Source organism: Lepisosteus oculatus, chromosome 15 (assembly GCF_040954835.1).
Source record: "Lepisosteus oculatus isolate fLepOcu1 chromosome 15, fLepOcu1.hap2, whole genome shotgun sequence".
NCBI lineage: Eukaryota > Metazoa > Chordata > Actinopteri > Semionotiformes > Lepisosteidae > Lepisosteus > Lepisosteus oculatus.
Genome location: NC_090710.1, coordinates 22016321 through 22037265, shown reverse-complemented (window position 1 = coordinate 22037265; position 20945 = coordinate 22016321). Strand labels below are relative to the sequence as shown.

Here is a 20945-nt window from a genome sequence, read left to right as displayed (position 1 = left end):
AGCTCCATTTACATGCTGGGACCAGTTTAAATCATTAGTAATGAAGGTTTCCAGGAACTTGAAGCTGCTAACCATCTCTACAGCCACCCTATTGATGTGAATAGGGGGGTGGTCCCCACCCCACTTTATGAAATTGACAACCAGCTCTTTGGTTTTTGCTGATGTTGAGGGAGAGATCATTGTCAAGGCACCACTCCACCAGGCTCATCCCTGTAGGCCATCTTGTTGTTACCGGTGATTCGGCCAATGATGGCAATGTTGCTGCACAGCAACTACTGGATTCTGCACCAACAACCCCGCTACAGACCAGACAACGACATAAGTGACTGATTTCTTCAACCACTTAAATTAAAGGGGAAATTTCCACGGGCCAGATTAAGCAAACCCGAAGTGGACTTGAGCCACTATACCCTGGTTAAACCTCTTAGGCACAGTGCCATGGGATCTTAATGACACAGCAGTGCTCAGGTTAACATCTCATCTGAACGATAGCACCTCTCACTATGCTGGGGCACTGGTTGGGAAATTCTGGTCCAGAGGGAAGAGTGTCACCTACTAGTCCGCCAACGCTACTTACAGCAGCAACCTGAAGATCTCCAATCTCAATATTAAACAGTCCTGGGCAAGCCTATAAGAACACAAGTAATATATTGTGTATGTATACTACATACAAAGCCTAACAACAATATAGTTCAAGTAGGCAGCTGCGTTAGCATGCGTAGGATGCAAAGGAACAAGTAGAGGTTTATTCCATGCTGGAAAGAGAAGAAAGGAAACACAATGTTTTGGCTGAGAAGCCTTCTTCAGTGTGAGCAAACACACCCTCACACCTGAAGAAGGCTCCACAGCCGAAACGTTGCGTTTCCTTTCTTCTCTTTTTAGCATGGAATGAACCTTTAACTTGTTCCTAACAACAATATATCTGCCCAATTTCCATTCGTTCCAAGACAACCAGAAAATACCAGATCTGGATGAAAACACCAGTTTCAATGAGTTGAAACATTATACATTTTTCACAAGATTCATATGTTCACATTCCAATGTGAAGATAATTCCAATTATCTTCAGTATAAATATTATGTGAAAATATTCTAAGGAATTGACATACTTCAAACGATACTCAAATGTGCAACTTTACAAAATAGTCATTAAAAGCCTCTATCAAACATTTATAGATTTAATACATTATTAAATAATAATTATTAAACTTTGCATAAATTAAATTTACTTTCCATAAATAATACTTGCATACTTTCCTTGAGATAAAAACTATGAACTGAATACAAATATTTAATTTATAGAAATAATACAGGAAACGGTTTGAAATTGTTAACATTTACCAATTTAAATGTCAAACATGTCCATCTCAGATCCAGTATGTACTCTGGAAACCTATAGAACAATTTGTTATTGCACTGTTTCCTTCTTACAGCTCAGGTCTGTCCCTGTTTCTGGAGAATTTCTGGCAGTTTGAGCTTGTTTCCTGTACTCATGAAGGCCACAGTCCCTGATAAATCAGATTAACTGTCCTGTAAACTGTTAAGTTGAAACTGACACGGACAAATGCACGGTTGTGGTTGGCGATTAAGGACTAAGAAGGGAGAGTATTAAAAGAGTAGCAACTCCTTTAAATTGAAACAAATGAAATTTCCATTTGGCTTACTCAGGATTCCAAATGCATTTGGATGACAGTGTGATTTAAAACGATATTTCTGGATGACAGAAGACTTGCAATCTACTGCAAAGAGGCTCAGTCTCCAGAGACTGTGGCAATAAAGTCACCTGCTGGAATTATTATTCTGCAGCAGACACGTTTGGTTTGGTCATCTTGTCCAAAAAAAGTAATACTATAGATGCATTTAGTCAGAAAAATAAAGCAGCTAGATGGGCCAGCTTTAAAGAAATGGTGCCTGCCTTTATTTCTTTACAACTGCATAGCACCACAATTTCATTTTGATGTACAGTATGAGTTAACTTGTAAAAAATGTGCATCATAAAATAGGAAGGAAACCAGAGTCCGTATGCGGTATTACTTGTGCTTGTGGTATTTGAAATGGAAGCTATTTTTCTTCCCCGGCACTGAAGCGGACGTCGCCCTGTATGAACGCAGCCACTGGCTCCGACACTGCAGAACTCTGCCAGCACTGGAGAACACCCTCCCAGTGCTGGTGATGCTGGCTCGACGGACGTGCACCCTGCTTCCCCAGGCCTAAATAAACGATCTCTGCTCATATTCCGGCTTCCAAAGTTCCCTGGAAAGGCTCATCTTTTACGGTTTCCATAAACAAAGCGCGAGTGTGAGAAGCAAATAAGTCAACCACTCGGCTAGTGACAATCCTTTCCTTTGCCTTGTGCGCCACCAGGATGTGTTTTTCTCATTGTGAGCCCATCAACCCCATGCTGCAAATGCAGCAGGCTGAGACAAAAACCTGAACTCTTCCATTTTTAGAATCATAACGTTTGGAAATGCATTTTAAAAAAAACAGTTGCAACAGAAAATGCTTGCACTCAGATGTCATGGACATTCCTCCTTGCACAAAACCTCCCAAATTTTTACTGCCTGTACATAACACCATGCTTCCTGACTTTGCATTTTATTCAAGTCTCTCTCCAACACCCTGAGTTCATCCTGCTTTTACGCTGGCTCTTGCAGACGAAACAATAAAAATAAAAGGGCATTCTCTGAAGCCGTGTGTGATAAGAGTTTTGGGAAAGCTGCCTGGCTACCGCAGTCACTACCAGCCCTGATGAAATAATATTCAAATGCAAAAGGAACTGAGAGCGAAAACTACCTGAGGTGTTGTACTGGGGTGAATGGAAACAACGCTGTGGTAATTTATAGTTTTTAATGTTTGTTGCTGGGGTAGTTTAATGAGCTAGTGTTAAATTTATTTTGTACGTGAGCCAATGAACTCGCAAAATCTCGTTTTTGCATTTAAGCACTAATATTAACTTAAGTTTCTAGAGTTTTCTTCTACATTTCACTATGTTATAAAACAAAATTTATCTACAGTATGAACTGAATCTCATATTCCAGAGTTGTCAAAACCAATGCTGGCATAGCTCTCATTGTGAAATAGCCTAAAACTATAAAACTATTCATAGGTGACAGATTCCAGGTCAAGTAAGAGAACAACCTAAAACTAAAAAAAAAATCTTAGACTACTACTGTAACTTCATAAAGTATTCCCTCACATTAATTTTAATGTGAGAACATCTCCTGTAAAAGCACAAATACAGTATAAGGCTAAAAACAAACCAAATAACTGTAAACCAGTGAGGATCTGGAGCATTGTGTTTGTTAAAAAAAACAAGAAAGAAAATGATAACAGGAAATTACAGATAGCAGCTTTTGGTTCTATTATTCTGGAGGGAAAAAGTCAGGAATCATAGGAGAAGGGACAAGTTTGTCCACAGATGGGAGAGCTCGCCAAAATAGACTTTCTCTCGGCATTCAATTCAAGGCACACGTATGACCCAGACCGGCTTCTGCAATCAATGAGGAAAATGTACGAGATGTTCATTGAACTTGTCTTCATTCATTTTGGCAAAACATACACTTCTAAAAGACTGTGGCACAAGGAGAAGGTGATATTGTTGGCACCGAGATGGTTTTTGACCATTTCTTCCAGTTCCAGTTGCCATCTGGATCAAAAGTGGTCAGTGGTGTTGTTTGCCACAAGGGCTCTGAATACTCAGAGAGCAGCTTTTCTCTCTGTAACCCCAGTGGCACTGCAACAGCTTGTTGACACAGGGATATTACTCAGACACTAAAACGTAGTTGCTACCAGCTGTTGTATTTGCATCATTTCTGAAATCCCCTTTGTAAAGGAAGTCCAGTCTCGTGCAAAAGAGATCATAGATGGCCTCCATCCCTATGCTTAATGTCATCGGGAGGCGGGGGGAGGGGGAAACTTCAGCCTAACCACATCGTAAGCAGAAATCTTTCACCACCTACTGGACAACTTCTGTAACTCACCTTCACTCATTTAAAGCTTATCCATAAAGCACACAAAGATTTGTATAAAGACAGCACAGACTTACTTACAGCTCTGTGAGTCTTATGACGAGATGTTTAGATTTCAAGTATGTGTGTAACAGGTTCAATACCACAGAATCCTGACACACTGAAAAATGTGGGTTGACTGATCATACGCATATGTAATGTAATTGTAATTTCTTCTCACTTTCTTAAAGCCCCCCCCAAAACACTGCACATGAAACACGGCACAAAAACAATGACCTGAAAAGATAAGATTCTGCTGCTCTTCTCAAGGCTTAGAAGCTTTGAGAGAAACTGTTACTGTACATTACTTCCTTCTTAAAAAATACCACAATTGGCTGTAACAGCAGTTTCCAAAATCTGTATTCACAGAGCAAAAATGGGAAGTAATAATCTCTCAAATGCATTTAAAAATAGCCCACTGAACAACAGCCCTTGCTGCTTGTAGCTCTGTGCCAACTTACTATCACACATTCACTCTGCACTTTGATCGGAACACAAATTTCAACATTGTTTTCGCTCTAAGGCACAGATATTGGAGAGGGAGCTATTACCACATGCTTTGAGCAAAAAAAAAAGAAATAGAAACTGGTTCTAAAAAATGAAAACATTGCCCCCCCCCCAAACTGACCTTATGTGTAGCCATGACAACATGGGGGTGGTGCCCCCCCCGAACACCCAGACCGTGAAGAAGACGATGAGCAGGGTGGTCGTGAACATCATCTGACGGGCGTACGTGGCCGTGTCCCGGATCGCCAGCGCGAACGCCATGGCTCCCCGCAGGCCTGGGCGTAACGGAAACATGGGAAATCAGACGGGGAAACGCCTGGCGCAGCGCGAGAGGAATCACTCTTTAACCCCCCAGCTGGGACGGCGTTGTTTTTCTGAGCGGGGAGGGCTGGGGAGGGGGTGCAAGTGCGCTCAGAGAATGACCCCCGCTGGCTCGACCCTGTCGACAACTCTGCCTTTTTCCAAGATTTTGTTTGTTTTCTATCAAAATAAACTTTATTTAAAAGAAAACATCTCACAGAAAGTACACATTCTAACAAATGATCAAACTAACATGAAATGAAAACTTTCTCAATCAGGTGATTGTCCGTTATCAATCGGTGCAAGTGGATGATGGGGCCGGATTTGCGGAATGAAAGAGTCCCTCCAAGCCCTACCACTCCGTTTCTCCATGCCATCTTCCTGTCCCGGCTCTGAAACTGCGGAGCAGGAGCTCAGGGACTAAAGCGGAAATCTCTGTTCCCTGCACAGGGCCCAAAGTCCCTTCAAAGCGCTCCCTCACCTTCCTTCTGACAAGACAAGGAATCAAGCTTTTCTTCACACTTTGATTTTTTTACAAAATTTCACGGAAGTGTACAATGGCTTCATCATATCAATCCATACATTTTCTAACCAGCTTTGTCCAATTCAGGATTGCAGGGGAGCTGGAGACTATCCCAGTAAGCAACGGACACAAGGAGGGGTTCACCCTGGACTGGGCACCAGTCCATCAGAGGGCACACTCTGACCCAGACACATGTACACATTCACAGCAGTTACAGTTTTCCTGGAAGCCAAGTAACCAGCATGTCTCTGGACTGTGGCAGGAAACAGGAGCTCCCAGAGGAAACCCACATGAACACGGAGAGAACATACGAAGTCCACGCAGGTAGCACCCCGGGTCGGGAAGTGAACCCGGGACCTCAGCGCCACGAGGCAGCCATGCTTACCACTGCATCACCATGCCGCCATCTTCAATATGTCTTGTACCCAAAACGCCCACAGGACACCAGAGCAAAGCAATGTAGAGGCAGCGTATTAGAATAGATGGATGTCTCACACTCATTGTTTGTTTATCATTATCTTTGTTGATCTTTATGGAAACAACAAGAAAAGGTTCCATGTATTGAAGCTCTGAAACTCTTGACCAGTTGAGACAGCCAGCTATGAGGGGGAGAGGTTGGCGTCTGTCTATGGTTTCACAGTAAGAAGCCTCCCCAACCTGCAAACATCATCATGTGCTGGAAATTCCCGCCAATCTTGTGTCTCCTTCCCAGGTTGAGAAGGAAGGAGAGAGGGTAGATGTTGCAGGCTCTTCCTATGAAGATCGCAATCTGCCGGAGAGGAAGCTATTAAGGACACAATACAGTGAATTATGATGGCAGCAAGGACAAGCTTGTCTCAGGAGTACCTGAAACTGTGTTACTACAGTAGTTTTCCACAGGAATCCAGAGCATGATTGATTCATTATAACCAGCAAGAGCTGGATGTGAGTATGTTTAGTATGACTACAAGCTTCTCTTTTCCTTTGCATGCTTTTAGTAGTTTGCAGTTAAGGCCTAAAACCTGTATATTGAAGGTCAATGAAATGGTACAAAAGGGTGCAGTTTGAGAGAAATTATATTTCACAGCTGAGGAGAACCTAACGGTCTTAAAAGAGAAAATAAGGATATGTAGATTCTGATGAAAACTATTTTGTGATACATAGACAATGCTGCTATTCTATCTGAATTATTGTCATGAGATATTTTAAACAGGATGCAGACTGCATACTGAAAAAAAAACACAGGAAGGCTCTTCTCAAGATTACTTAGTTCCAGTTCTGACTTCCTGTTTTCTTTGACATAGCAGTCATTTTTACCATCAGTATATTTTTACAAAGACAGATAAAATGCATGTAAAAAATATCAAAGTATGTCTGATATGACTAAAAAACAGAACAGAATCCCTGACAAAATGAACTGCTCTAATCCACTATGATAAACAGTCTTTTGTAAGCTTGTCAAACCCAAGAAAACAATGAGAAGACAGTAACAGACATGTATGCTCTTAGCGAGATTTCCTCAGGGGGATAGATGTCTTAAAAAAGAGCAATGGCATTTATGAGCACTATCCAGAAACTCAGAATGGCACACAACAGACAAGAAAAGGCAGGGCATATTTGTCCAGGAAGACTAAACATACAAAGCTAAAGTTAATAGATATTTCTCAAATAGAAATTTGGAAACATCAACAGCTACAGAGTGCCTAGTGGACTGGGGTATTGCTATGCTCGAGAAGGCTCTATCACCACTGTGAGGAGCCTGGAATTCCACAGGGCAAGAATAGCTGAATCAGCAATTTCTCAGATTAGGGGGTGGACTATACTCATGCATCAGGTACCTAAAAGAAAATGGAGGTGCACTACTCAGTGTCTCACATGTGCGCAACGCAGTTTAAAATCCCACTTGAATTTTCACCAGGAGCTAGAACAAGTTCCAGAGGGCAGCAGATGTTCTCATGCATAAGTACTGAAGCCTAATTAAGACTTTAGGAAATACCCTGCAAAGAAAAGTATCGCCACCTTGGGGCATCTAGCAATATTTCAGCATCAAATAGGCTGATCAAGGTTCTTACCAGAGCAATGTCACACAGGTGGGAGAAACACGACCTTGTCACTTCAACTTAAAGCACAGGGCCATAAGTAACAGAGTTACTAACTTCTATCTGCACCATCACCAGCAACATTCAAATCCCCATTTTCACAAAGATGATGTTGGAATGCTATAAAAATAATCTCATTTTTGTCACAGTTAAGCTCAAGAAAGTACTTTTGCATCCACATCTTAACACGTTTAACAAACTGCAGAACCACAATAGTAGTATTTGATTCATCTGCAAGCAAAAAAGTGGTGTCAGCAACCTTAACGGATGTCTCTAGTACATATCAGCTGCTACTTATCTCATTTACAAAAGCAGGTGTCTTTATTCAGTTTTTGCCAAAGAAAAAGAAAGAGGCTTTCTTTTCTATAAACAAATTGATACCATTATAGACTGGAAATGTTTGTTTGGGAGGCATGAACCAGAAAAGCAGGTCTCATTGTCATATTTCTGAAAGACATCTGTAAAAGGATACAAAAGCTCCCAAGATGAAGATCGGACTGAAGATGTGGTTCTGGAAGGTGAAGAGGGCCAGACCCATGTAGGAGAAGATAAAATTCTCAGCCAGAAAATGCAGAACCTCGAAGAGCTGTAGAAGAATGTAAGAGAAAGTAAGGCCGAGGCAGTGTCCGAGTTCCATCCACCTTTCAACCAAATGTGCCGCATGAGGAAAAACATAGCATTTAGCTTTGAACTGCTATAACAGTATTTAACAAAGACTCTTTAAAATACCCACGACATCATAAAACAAGGAGGGTTAATTTCCATTACAAACCTACAAAGGTCTGTGCAATGATTCTTTCCCACATTTAAGTTCTCAGTCAACTTTCATGACTCTATCACTCTATTCTTCATTATCAATGTCTGTAAGGTTAGTAATTAATTATACCGCCTGGGATATTGCTATTTGCAACATCTCTATTACTAGAGAAGGTCCAGAGGGAACTTCTGGAGACAATAAATCATGATAAATAAATAAATCCTAATAGTGAGATACAGAAAAGGTGTACCTGCCACCCTAAACCTTTGCTGTTACATTCTGGGTGTGCCCTAAGTAACCCTCAAAACACCATGCTACTTTTTCATTTGAACTCATTAAAGGACATCCATCTTGTAGAGCCTGCAATGCCTTTATAAGAAAAGCTCCAGGTTAAGGGGACTCTACTTGCCAGATCTTGCCAGACTCGGCAGAACGGTTGCCACCCAGATAGCAGCTGGGATATTGTCTCTCTCCCTCTTTTCCCCACAAAGATTAGGGCACAGAACGACTGCAAACTCTCACTGCCTCTGCTGCACTCCCTGACTGAAGGGGAGAGATCCAAACGTGGGAGCCCTGTTGCGACGTGTCCCTCCACGTTCACTGCAAGGTGACTGCTGCCAGTTGGAAAGAGCCCGATTTTACCCCCCCGCCGGGCTCAGCGCTCAGCCATCTGCCAGGGACACCGTTACAAGTCCCTTTCCTACCGCACAGCGCGTTTTTAATGAACACAAACAGCGCGTTCTGGATCCCCCTTCGCCGCTTCCTTCACGGTCGTGAGCTTGACATGCAGCCATCTCATTTTGTCACTCAGAACCCAGCAGAACTTTCCCAGCTCTTGCCTCACCTGCTTGGTTCTTTTCGTCGACTCCTCGGACAGGTTGTTATACGTGTAATGGGCCTGGGTGATCCCACAGAACAGAACCGCCACCACACCTGGGGGTCCAGAGGGAGGATTAAAACATCCTACTTCCATGCCACCCGTGAAAGGCGATTGCAACTCATTTAAAAAAAATAATGCGTTCGCAAGTTCGGCCCTCACCGGTGTTGACAACTAGCATCGCTTAAAACACTTCCCTGCAAATATGAGAAATCGATAAGATGAAAAAAATACATCAAAACCCATCTTACTTCTCAGACTTCTCAATATCTATGCTCTCTAAGTCAGATCGTCAGCCTATAGATTCTACTTTCGATCCCAGAAAGTTGTTTTCAGTTCTGTTCAGTTCAGTTTTGGAGTGAAGAGGACAAAGAATTTCTGTAGTACCGCTTCCCTAATTTGAGACGGCAACATTTCCAATTCAGTACTGGCGCACCGCACTGTGCAATAAGTCCCGTTCTTATTTTTATTTTTTTGTCTGCGACCCATGTTGTCCGAGTTTTTGCTCAGGTAATAAAAAGAGCCCCAGAATGACGTTTCTGGAAGCAGTTGGCAGACAACGGGACAAGCGGCTCTCTGCTCTCCATGGAACCCAAACGTTGGACGGCGCCACTCTTCACTTTAGGTAGGGCGCCCAGCTCCTTTCCCCATGTATCGAAACCCGGGAGGTATAATTTAAAGAGGCCTATCAAAACCCAACCTGTATATTTTTGGGAGGTAAAAGTTAACCAGAGTGTCTCAACAAAACTCAAACACAAAGACAACATCCAAGAGCTGCACAGGTGTGCGCTAAGCGGTAACAATTAGAAGATATTTACAGAAATGTCACCCGACAAAGAGCATACGAAGGTTGGTACACACTCTAAGCTCCGAAGTAAGACGGAGTTCGCTGTGCGCGTTTTTACTGCACACCGCTCGGCGTGGCGGCTCTCTCACCTGTGAAACCGCAGGCCTCGGCCAGGAGGAAGGTGCTCCAGGACATGAGGAAGAAGAGCGCCGTCTCCAGCAAAGGGAAGCAATGCAGCTTAGTGAACTTGGTCACGTACAACGAGTGTTAAGGCAACCTCAACACGCTTACTAAAACTACTAAATAATGACCTTTGATCAAACACAAAAAAAAATGAACACAGCAGGGCCTCTCTCCCTATGGAAAGGGTGCAGCTGCTCTAAGTAATGAACTCATTTAAGAATTTAACTGTAGCCCTCATCCACAAACTTACTTTTGCCTTTTTAAAAACGCACGAAACTCGGAAAAGCACAAAACACATGAAGGTAAGCACCCATACATAAAATGCAGCTACTAATTCTATTTTTTTTTGTCAGACCAGATTAAGACAGAGTAGAGAACCCACTAAATAAGGAATTACTGTATTTTAACTTGTCCTGTGTACATTATGAAGTAATAAGTTGCCACTAAGTCATCTTGTGTATATTTATATAATAAACTATACAACTGACTGCCTTTCAGCTCATAATTAATGAATTTTTAAAAATAATCTTGAGGAAATTAAATCCCTATTTATACATTTGGAATTCTTTGATGTCTTTCTTCTATTTTATTCACCTACTATTGTGAATCGCCAGTTGTCAATCAACTGTGCTTTAATGCTGTGTTCCTCCCACCAACAAGGGAGCAACAAGGAATCTGCAAGCTTTCCGCCAAAACACCCTAGTCACTCAACATCAGACATTCCCCCAGGATTTCCAGGGGTCACAACACCTGGACGAGCAATGAAGCTCTCGCAAACACCCAACGAACAATGGAGGTCGCCTTTAGCACCACGAGCCACCACAAACCCACTCAACCCCAGTGGTCACAGTTGATGAATAACCAATAACTGGGATCAGTCTGCTCTCTGGCAGATGAGCTCCCCTATTGGTTGATCCAGAAGGAAGACCCTCCCCACTCCTCTGGATGAGCTCCCTTATTGGTTGATCTAGTAAGATGACCCTCTCCCCACCCCTCTGGATAAGCTCCCCTATTGGTTGATCCATTGAGAAAACAGTTCCCCTATCCACCCCCACCCCTCCCTTCACGGTTCACATCTCATGTACCAGGCTTAAAGCATCACCAAAACATGGGAACAGGAGAAAGACAGAGGAGCAGAAAAAAGATATTAGAGCAGTGACCACTCCGGTGACGGCGCCCATCGCAAACGAGCCGCTGAAGATACCAAGGAAAATGCCAACCGATTTGAAGAAGGCAGCAGCATCAAAAGCATGGGTGTTGGCTCCAGTGGGTTGGTATGCCATGATAGACCTGATAGAGACAGCACAGGCATCAGAGTCAGAGAAGCCACAAAACCACACGTTTACCCACAGTATCGGCGCAGAGTATTGCAAATGCCTCACATTTCAAATTAAATCTTGTATGTTTAGTTCAAACCACTACGGGCTAGGGATATGTTTAAGCAAAACCATAAGGCATGACCCAAGAACAGGCGTTAACCCAATAATACGATGCTGCATTTTTGTCAAAATTAAAGATGGAAAGAATGGCGAGGTGTCTAGCGATAGTACTTCACCTGCTTTAATTGAAACCTGAAGTGGATGAAATCAAGCTCTCTAACTCCACACAGTACCAGAAGTGAAAAATTGAAATTTGTCTAAATTAATGAAAACAGATCAGCTTCTCCAATCATAGTGCATCTCGGTGTGCATACAGTACATTGCAAGGTGCTCACTGCTACAGCACCTTGCGCCAAAGTATTCAGACTCGTGATGTCTTCGCATTTTGTTGCTTTAAAGCTTCCAATCATGATATTTTGAAGTACCAATTCATTTGTTATATACATAACTAAGTGACATATACCAATCAAAAAACAACATGAACATGTAAAAGTCATGATGGCATAAGTATTCAAACCCTTTGCTGTGGTAAATCTGACGTAATTTAGGTAACGATCCGCACCCTCGAGTAACTTCTGTGTGCAGTAATAACGGTTTCCATGATTTTAGAATAAATACACCTGTCTCTGTGAGGTTCTGTGGTCAAGTACTGAATTTCATATAAACATAGCAACGAAGACACTGGAAAGCACAGATCAGGAAAAGGGTATAAAGATATAAAAGTCTCTCAACATCCCTCTTAGCACAATTAACCATCAGGAAATGGACACTGCCTAGATCAGGCCTCCCCTGCACACTGGGTAGCTGGGTGTGAAGAGGCACTGTGAGGGATGCCAACTCTGAGTCCACAAAAACTTTGAAAGAAGTACAGAGTTCAGTGACTGAGATGGGAGAAAATCAACCACGAATCAGCAATTCGCAAAAATCGCACACATTCCACAAAGCCTCACTTACATTTAGGCCGAGTAGCAGACCTCATCTAAAATCCTGCTAGGAGTTTCACTTAAATGATACTGCAAACCTGCATCAAGCAAATTGACAGAATTTAAGCAAATCTGCCAAGAAGATTCGGGAACAGTTGCTCTAAGCCCACGTGCGCAGCTGGTAGGGACTAACCTAAAAAGACTTTGGCTGAAATTGCTTTTCTTCCACCAAGTATTGATTTCACAGGTCTGAATACTAATGCAATCAACACAGTTCAGTTATTGCTGACATTGTAAAGTAACTTATCATTCAAACTGAAGACTTCTAAGGATATGTCCAGGTTTTAAATTAAATATTTATAAATACGTTTTAAAAAGGAATACAGATCATTATATCATTTAACAATTTCACAAAATGGGACACCATAGTCTGAATACTCTTCAAAGACACTGTACTGTATATCAATTTGACTTTTATTCTATCTGTAAAAATGCAGTTTTTTTCCCCCACATCAAACTGAAGCTATTTTTAAATATGTATAATTTTTTTTAGAAACTTAAATTTGAAATACTGTGCAAAAGATTCTGGGGATAACCAACAATGTATGCAGACTAGAGAATGGGCCAATGGAAATTTCCATCTGAAGGCTGGCGCTGCTCTTTGGTGTTTTCTCCAGCAGAGGGCGCAGACAGATCGCTGCTACGGCCCAGCTGAAGACCTGCAGAGCTACAAATCTTAGCTGCCACGCTCCTAACACTCTGATGCAGTATTTAAGAAATGCAGAAAGAACTTGAAATAAGTCACTGTTTTTCTATAAGATGGCTTCAGGAATAGAAGCCATTTTTGAGAGGGTTTTATCAAGTTTACAAAATCAATATCCTGTGCGGTAAGCCCTGCTTTTAATAATCTTGTCAAAACACAAACTATTTTGTACAATTTCTGATCGTGATACTGTTATTCATGGTCTCCTCAGGCTTTGGAGCGACTGCCGTTACACATCATTAATGTACTTTACCACATAAAAGATAAATAAATGACCATTCAATAACATTTTTTGACCACAGGGAACTCATGAGGTGACTTACGATGAAAGCACAATTGCCACGGCATCATTCAGGACACTCTCCCCGAACAGGAGGGCATACAGGTCCACATCTGCATGGAGCTCATTGAAAATGGCCAGGACCGTCACTAAAACCAAAGACAAACCCACACGATGATGAAAAACACAGCTCTCGATTAAAGCACAGCATTACTTTTAAGAGTAGTGGGAAGGTAGGGGTGTGAGATTCAACCTCCTTTTTCAGTGTTCTCTGAGGCTGTACAGGGCTTCATTTTGAAAGGAACCATTTACTGAACCATTTCCTGGAGTTTCTAAATCCACACTGAACAAGCTTCAGTATGTCCACAATTTGGCAGCCAGCATCCTGACCAGGTCTGGTGCAAGTGATCGCATTACTCCTATCCTGGAGCCCTTGCACTGGCTTACGGTCAGGTTTCAAACTCCTCATGCTCACCTATAAGGCTCTACATAGCTTGGCACCTCAGTACCTGTCTGAGCTACTATCGTACTACTCCCCACCTCCCAACCTTCGCTCTTCTCATTCTGGTCTTCTAACTGTCCCCCAAGCCCGTCTACACTAAGGATATCAGAACATCACTATCCCTACTCAAAACCAGACTCAAAACCTTCTTCTTTAGAAGAGCCTTTACTTAACTGGTTCTGATAGTTACCCCTCTGCTCCTTTTTTATGCAGCACCCCCATCTACTTGTCTACTCTAACTCTGTATTCTCATCGTGTATGTCTTTATTGTTGTTGTCGTTCTGTAAAACGCTTCGAGACGCCACCTTTAAAGGTGCTATATAAAATAAAGTTTTTAATTACAATATTATTATTACCACTACTGAAAGGAGAACCTCTCTTATAACCCCTTCCGTGCCCTGGCTTTTTCCTGTTTCCTCTTATTTTCTTAAAAATGTTCAAGAAATGTTCAGTATGCTGGACTGTTAGCCAGCATAAACATAGCCTGCAACCACCCGGAGCCACCCTGCGCTCGTGCCATGAAAGCGAAAAGGGCCTACTGCAGTGTGAACCTGCTGGCAGCCTCCCAGACGTGCCCCTCTCTCTGGATCAGTACCTGGATCGGTAGCCGAGATGATGGCTCCAAAGAAGAGGCAGTCGGTGTAGTAAAACTTGTCAGTCAGCTGACCCACTGCCTGCATGAGCTTCACCACGCCGTACATGAGGTTCCTGCAGGAGACAGTTTCCAGAATCAGCTCATCCGCTACTTTTTTTCTAAGCACCGTGGTGCATGGTATACGGCCAGTCAGACCCAGATAAACTACATTTTTTACCCACAGCCTTTGATAAAACATAATCAATACTTCCACAGGGTCCCCCCTTTAACACTCAGAGAACATTTCCCGGTCAGATGTTTCTGCTTGCGACATCTATGATGCAGTTTTATTGGATTTGAATATTTGCCCATAATGGAGGATATCAAAGCTTGGATAATCCAAACACAAAGAAATGCAATCTAAATTCATGTTAGCAAGAAATACGATAACAGAGGTCTCTTCATCATAAAACATGCCAGCAGAGTTGAGGAAGAGTAGCAAAGTTATTAAACTTTACAATGTACTCTGAGTGCTTACTGTGAAATACTTTAAAACGTTTTACATTTCAAAATAAAATAAGTTAAAACACTGTTATAGTAAACCTACTGAAAATTGATCCTGCATTGTCAGAGAGCACAATGCAATTTGAAAAGATTCTGAGTTTTCATTTATGCAGTGCTTTTAAACGTTGCTTAATGGAAAAACTCAAAAAAGGCAGAAATCACAGAAAACAGCAATATTTAAATATTTCAAGTGTAAATAATTTTAGATAAAGAACAAAGTACAAATGCACAGGGACTCATAAACAATAAAAGAGCAGATTAGAAAAATACATTTTGGGGATCCCACTTTGCTCATTCTGCACTGTACTCCAGACAACGCTGGAGATAAGAATTCTTTGAAAGAGAAAATTCTAGAATATAATTGTGGATATTTGCTAAAGAGACGGACATTTTTGGAAAATTTGAATAACAAGGGCTGTTGCTTTTCAAATCTCCAGAACTATCTCAAATATCTATCTCTCCTGTAAAATGAATCTTGGCTTCACAGCAACTTTTTTTTTCTGCATCATAAGATAGGTTTTTTTTTCTGCCAGGCCTTACACATTAGAGGGCTCTTGGTTTACCTCAAAAGGCTCTGAAAGAAAGAGACATCTGCTCACCCAATCACAAAACAGGACAATGCAGTTCCCAGGAAAGCATATGTTATGATCGAGCCCAAATTCCTGAAGAAATGTCTCTGGAAGAGAAAATCAACAACATTCTTACAGGACCAAACAAATTAGAAGTGGGAATTCGAGTTGCTTGCCCTCCACCTACAACTGCCAGAAATTAGTCAGACGAGCAGATTGTATTTCTTCAAGAAACGAAGAACATCAGAATTCAGAGCTCCAAGAAAATTCTATAATATCAAACATGAGACTTAATATCACGTTTAGCTCCAGAGTAAAAGGTTTTAATGTGTTATTCTTAATGCAGTGTATTCCACCTGGGCCCAGAAGTCATAAAAACCTATATCCTTATTTGCTGGAGTGTGCCTGTTATAGAGCTCTGTACAGAAGGAGGTGTGAAGGCACACTTGGGATGTTACTCTGAAAAGGGTTCCCAGGGCAACGCAATGGTAGGTGCACAGAATAAGGAGGCCGCAACAGCAATTAAAACCAGCTGAGGTGGAAGGTGGAAAAAGATGACATGTTTTTCATTGCCTGGGACTCACGACAGGAGAAATCCTGGAATGGCAGCAGTGAGAACGCACTTGGTACCCGAGTGGCAACAAAAAAAACAACAACATGAAAACTGAGTCTCACTGTGGTTAACTACTAGCTTCCTGGCTGATTGAAATTTAGTCAGGCCTACCTGAAGTGAGCTAAAAGTGGACTGAAGCACAAGTAATATTATTTCTCAAAGCAAACACTTGCACATCTTGTCTTTACTTTTGTTTATTGAGGTTTCCATTTAGATCGCTCCTCGTCAAGCTGTATTATGTTTAATAGAAGTAACAAAGATGTACAAAAAAACACTGCTTCCTCTGTGTATTTGTATGAATATGCTCTTACTAAACATTTAAAGAAAGACTCCACTAACATCAAAACGCTTAACTATTTATCACACATTGCCAATGCCTGAATAAAAGAAAATGTAATGAGCCAAAATGCTCATCTATACAAATTCTGTTCAGAATTATTTGAATTAAATAAATTGACCAGCAGAGGGGGCAATACAAAACAGATCTGTGAAGATTACTGAACGAGTGGGTTTAGGGTTAGGGCTGCAATTAACATCAGAGTTGTATGTAAATTTTAAATAGTTTAGTAGTCTAAATTATATTTTAGGCTTAGCTTCAAACTGTAGTAAGATTTTTTACAAATCTTCAAATGTTTCTCCAACACCTTCTCCACCAGTGAAAAGACACCTACATCAGATTAAATAAACGATGACTCTCAGACTGTCTCTAAGACCACCTTGCTAAGCACAAGCCAACTTTAACTTCAAACCCTGCATTAACACCTATAAAACCCGTGAAACATTAAGGCCAATATGACTGATATATGAATCTGCATTTAGATGGACGAATTGTAGTGTATTTCCATTACACATAGATGGCAGCAGGGAAATGGTTTGTCTCCTTCAGAAAGAATGTGGACTAATGGTCCACTGTACTGTAGCACTTGGGCGTCATTCCTACAATGACGTGTGTCCAGCAAGCAGAGGGCATTGTTTAATGTCAGAGATTCCAGTACGACCGGCTCTAAATACAGCACATGATGTTGTTTCTTTTAGTATTTACCAGGTATGCATGTATGAAAATCATGACATGTCTGCACAATCTCTATTGTTTTTCTTCCGAAAAGTCCTCTTCTCTTGATATGTACAGTATGTGTCACTGGGACCACAAAGTCTGCCTGGAGTTTTGGCCACACCCCTGCCCAAACACCTTAAACAAGGCAATTATACTAGAATAGAGAGTTAATTTAAGTATTGTACCCACAAAAAACGAAAAAATACTTACCAGAAAAAACATATCTTATACATATTTAGCTTTTCTGAAAATGTGAAAGTACAGAAGGTATATACTGTAAGGCTAATATGCCACTTATTTAATACTGAAGGACATAAATAAGTCCTTCAACATAAAATTATTAGAAGTGGCTCTTTATTGAGGATGTTAGGCTTAAAACGCAGACGGACTGCGTGTAACAATAAGAGGAGAGCTCACAGGGTCTCCCAATCCATCTGTGAAGGAAGTTACTCCTTTTGTAGAGTCAACTTCATTCGACAAGCGAGATTCAGTCCCAAAACACAGAGTGTCCTGTGGAAGCGATATACTGTCTCCTTCACACACATTCAGGTCAATCTGCTTATGCCAGCTCAAGAACTTAAGTGCTAACAATTTCTATTCAGTGGAGTACACAATATCCAGTTTGGCGCTAACCTTGTTGATCGTAGCTGAGAGGCCAAATGCTAATGAAAGTGTTGCTTTTAAATTAGTTATCATGGCAGTGGCTCATCGCAGCAAAAGTGAGAATTAGGAAGAATATGAGGATGAAGAGCTTCTTGAACTTCTTCAATACGCAACTTGGAAATGACAGCTATAAGAATCAACTGCAGAGCATTCACACTACAGATCAGAGATGAGCCTCAACTCATACAAAGACCTGTGCGAGGAACCATGCTCCAATAAACTGGCATTAATAGCTAGTAACATGTCATGAGATATTAAAGTGTTCATCTGAACTTTAAATTGCAGAAATGAATATATTTGGGCCAATATCACTCATCTAAATCAAGGTACATGCTGAACAAAGGCAGACTTTCTCATATGCCTGAAAATTATTTCGTGTTTCATTTGGAATTCTGGGGGGATACCACAGTTCCCCAGAGATAATGAGACTCAAATGCTAAAAGGAAAGTTCCCCAAAGGACTGGAACTTTATCAGGTATCAAATAAATTTAAAAAAAATCCCCTTTAGAATTTTATGTCCAAGAGAAAAAATAAACAGACCTTCATGTTCTTATGCAAAAACTTTACAAAATTTTACTGGTTCAGCAAGTACAATGCTTGCTGAAATCCCCCAGAAGAGGGATAACTGTCTGGATTCATACACACAGGATAAAGTGAATAAAACAGCATCATAGTGCCTGTAATAACTGAACCTAAATCAAGTACTATGAACTTTCAAGTACTATGAATCAAAGACAAAAGATGTCATGGTGGCACAGTGGCCAAGAGGTCAGCATTGCTGACGTGCTGTTCTGGGGCCCTGGTTTTCAATTTCTGGGGTGCTATCTGTCTGGAGATTATATTTATATTTTTTCCCTGGGTGCGTCTTGAGTTTGGATATACCCTGCCTTGCATCCACTGCTTGCTAGGATGCTGACTTAAAATGGATGGATGGAAAAAAGGTGTTGTATTTCTACAGAAATATGTAATTTATATAGAAATAAAGTAATTAAAAGGAAAATCAAGAATTTCCCTGTTCTTAAGAGGTCTACATGCTTTGAGACGAGATAAATTTACATTTAGAAACACAATGCTTGATTCACCTATGAGCTGCAGATTAAAAAAACAGCACAGATCACTACAGTCATCTTCATTTCCTCTACAAAAATGAATAGGGTTTGTGTTTCTAAATCATCTGTTATTATACTAAGGGTCTTGGAAGACCTTAATATAGGCCTTAACGTAGTCAATACAGTAAGTGTGTCTTGTACGAAAGTAGTGCAGAGTAATAAAAATCCCATAATCCACAAGAGAACACACATTGTGTACTCGGGTTACAGCTACTGCTGATGTATGTGATATATTGCGGTTTCATATAGCATACGGTAGCATAAAAGTCTTGAATTTTTGCTTGTTTTTAGTTCACATGATTAAAGATATATAACAAATATAAAGACCCAATGAAACAAATAATTACATTGAATGTTTCTATTGATGACCTTTTGTTTTTGCGAAGACTAAATATCACATGTGCTTAATCAGCAATGAATTAAAAAAAAACACCCTCTATTAAACATACATTAAAGTACTTTTACACTGTAGAGGCATACTTAAAAGGGGAATATCCTGTCATCACAGGGCCATAAATCTGATATTTTTCATTTTATTAATACATTTAAATGGCAACCATATGAAAAACAAATGTGCTGTCAGCATTCCAAGTTAACCCAAGTAAGGAACCGAAAGACATCTGGTCTGGACTTCCTCCCAGGAGAACTGATTATTTTCAGCACGTGGTCATTTCTTCTGCCACTAACCAATCAGGGCATCCCCCTCTCTCAGCCAAAACTCCAGCGAGAGGGTACTGATGCACAGATTCAGGTTTCCAAAAAGCACCATCTGGGCAGACAGCCATCAATAACACTCACTGTCTGAAACCTTAATGAACAGCACACAGGGTACTTTCCAATACAGTGTTTTAGAAATCAGAGACGCGCTGCTGGCCAGATCATCAATACTATTGAAGCAGAGTAATTCAAACCTTGAGTCTGTTGGATTTGATAAGGTGAATAACTGTAGGAACACCAGTGCTATAGAACCAGTCAGCCCAAAGCTCCAAAAAGGATCTTTTACAAATTCCTTTTATAATTTTTTTTCACTAAACAAAAATGCCCATCAACAATGAAATAATGTATCGCTCTTTTACTCAGAAATAAAAAAAACAGCACTAAGTGATATAAAACGCAACACAGTAAAGGAAAACATCATTTATGCAGATATGCCGTGTGAAACAAGTTTGGTTTTAGTTTCTGTTAAAATTACAAATTACCTTTTTGAGGCTGTATCCAGCATGGAAAATGATTGGCGGTAATAAAATGTTGAAGAAAACCTCAGGATCAAACGTAACCTGTAAAACAAAAAAAATAAATTCATTTATTAAATAATTAGTTGTCAGGACACTTTGTTGAAGCATTTAGATGCTGGAGATGTTAAAACAAAATAATTATTTAACGAACTGAGTTACTTCACAGAAAGGCAGTATGACTAAACAAGGTCATGATGAAAAAGATGTTTAAAAAAGTAAAATGGCTTCCGGTTTTATGTGTTTTTTTCAAAGTATTTGCCACCGGCGTGAAATACTTGTCTGCTTCTGCTGGGGTCCAGTTGTCCCTTAACTCTTCAGCCAATGTTCCTGAACTCAGTGTACTATACACTAACACAGCAGTGCAAAGACATAACTCTTCAAAATGAGAGAACATATTCACTCACGTTTTCTCCTGTCCTATGTAGGTTATTATTTTCCGTTTTTATACGTGAACGTACAGGGTGCTCACATGAGTGATACACAGGACTTGTGTTTACCTGTTTTTTTTGGAGGGAGGGGAGTACATATTAAAAAACACTTTTAGAAAACTTTTCAACGGTCCCGTTGGCTATGTTATGAACCCTCCCAACCTTTGTTCTCCCGTTACTTTATCTTTGCCTACTGCCCTGTCTCTCTCACACCTGAAGAAGGCTCCACGGCCAAAACGTTGTGTTCTCTTTCTTCTTTTTTTCAGCATGG

General features: G+C 40.8%; 1 protein-coding gene across 3 annotated transcripts in view; it reads right to left on the bottom strand.

Annotated features, from left to right (window-relative positions):
• Positions 1–20945, bottom strand: part of slc9a7 (solute carrier family 9 member 7) — a 55938-nt gene that overhangs the window by 18901 nt on the left and 16092 nt on the right. For all 3 annotated transcript variants that reach the window (XM_006639229.3, XM_015364299.2, XM_015364298.2), the window contains exons 3-12: positions 20211–20288; positions 15603–15679; positions 14461–14573; positions 13407–13512; positions 11167–11308; positions 9985–10090; positions 9016–9104; positions 7887–8000; positions 5994–6105; positions 4635–4788 (exon numbers count right to left, since the gene is read on the bottom strand). In XM_006639229.3, the coding sequence (XP_006639292.2) occupies positions 4635–4788; positions 5994–6105; positions 7887–8000; positions 9016–9104; positions 9985–10090; positions 11167–11308; positions 13407–13512; positions 14461–14573; positions 15603–15679; positions 20211–20288 (1091 nt within the window). The remainder of the gene's footprint in view (positions 1–4634; positions 4789–5993; positions 6106–7886; positions 8001–9015; positions 9105–9984; positions 10091–11166; positions 11309–13406; positions 13513–14460; positions 14574–15602; positions 15680–20210; positions 20289–20945) is intronic.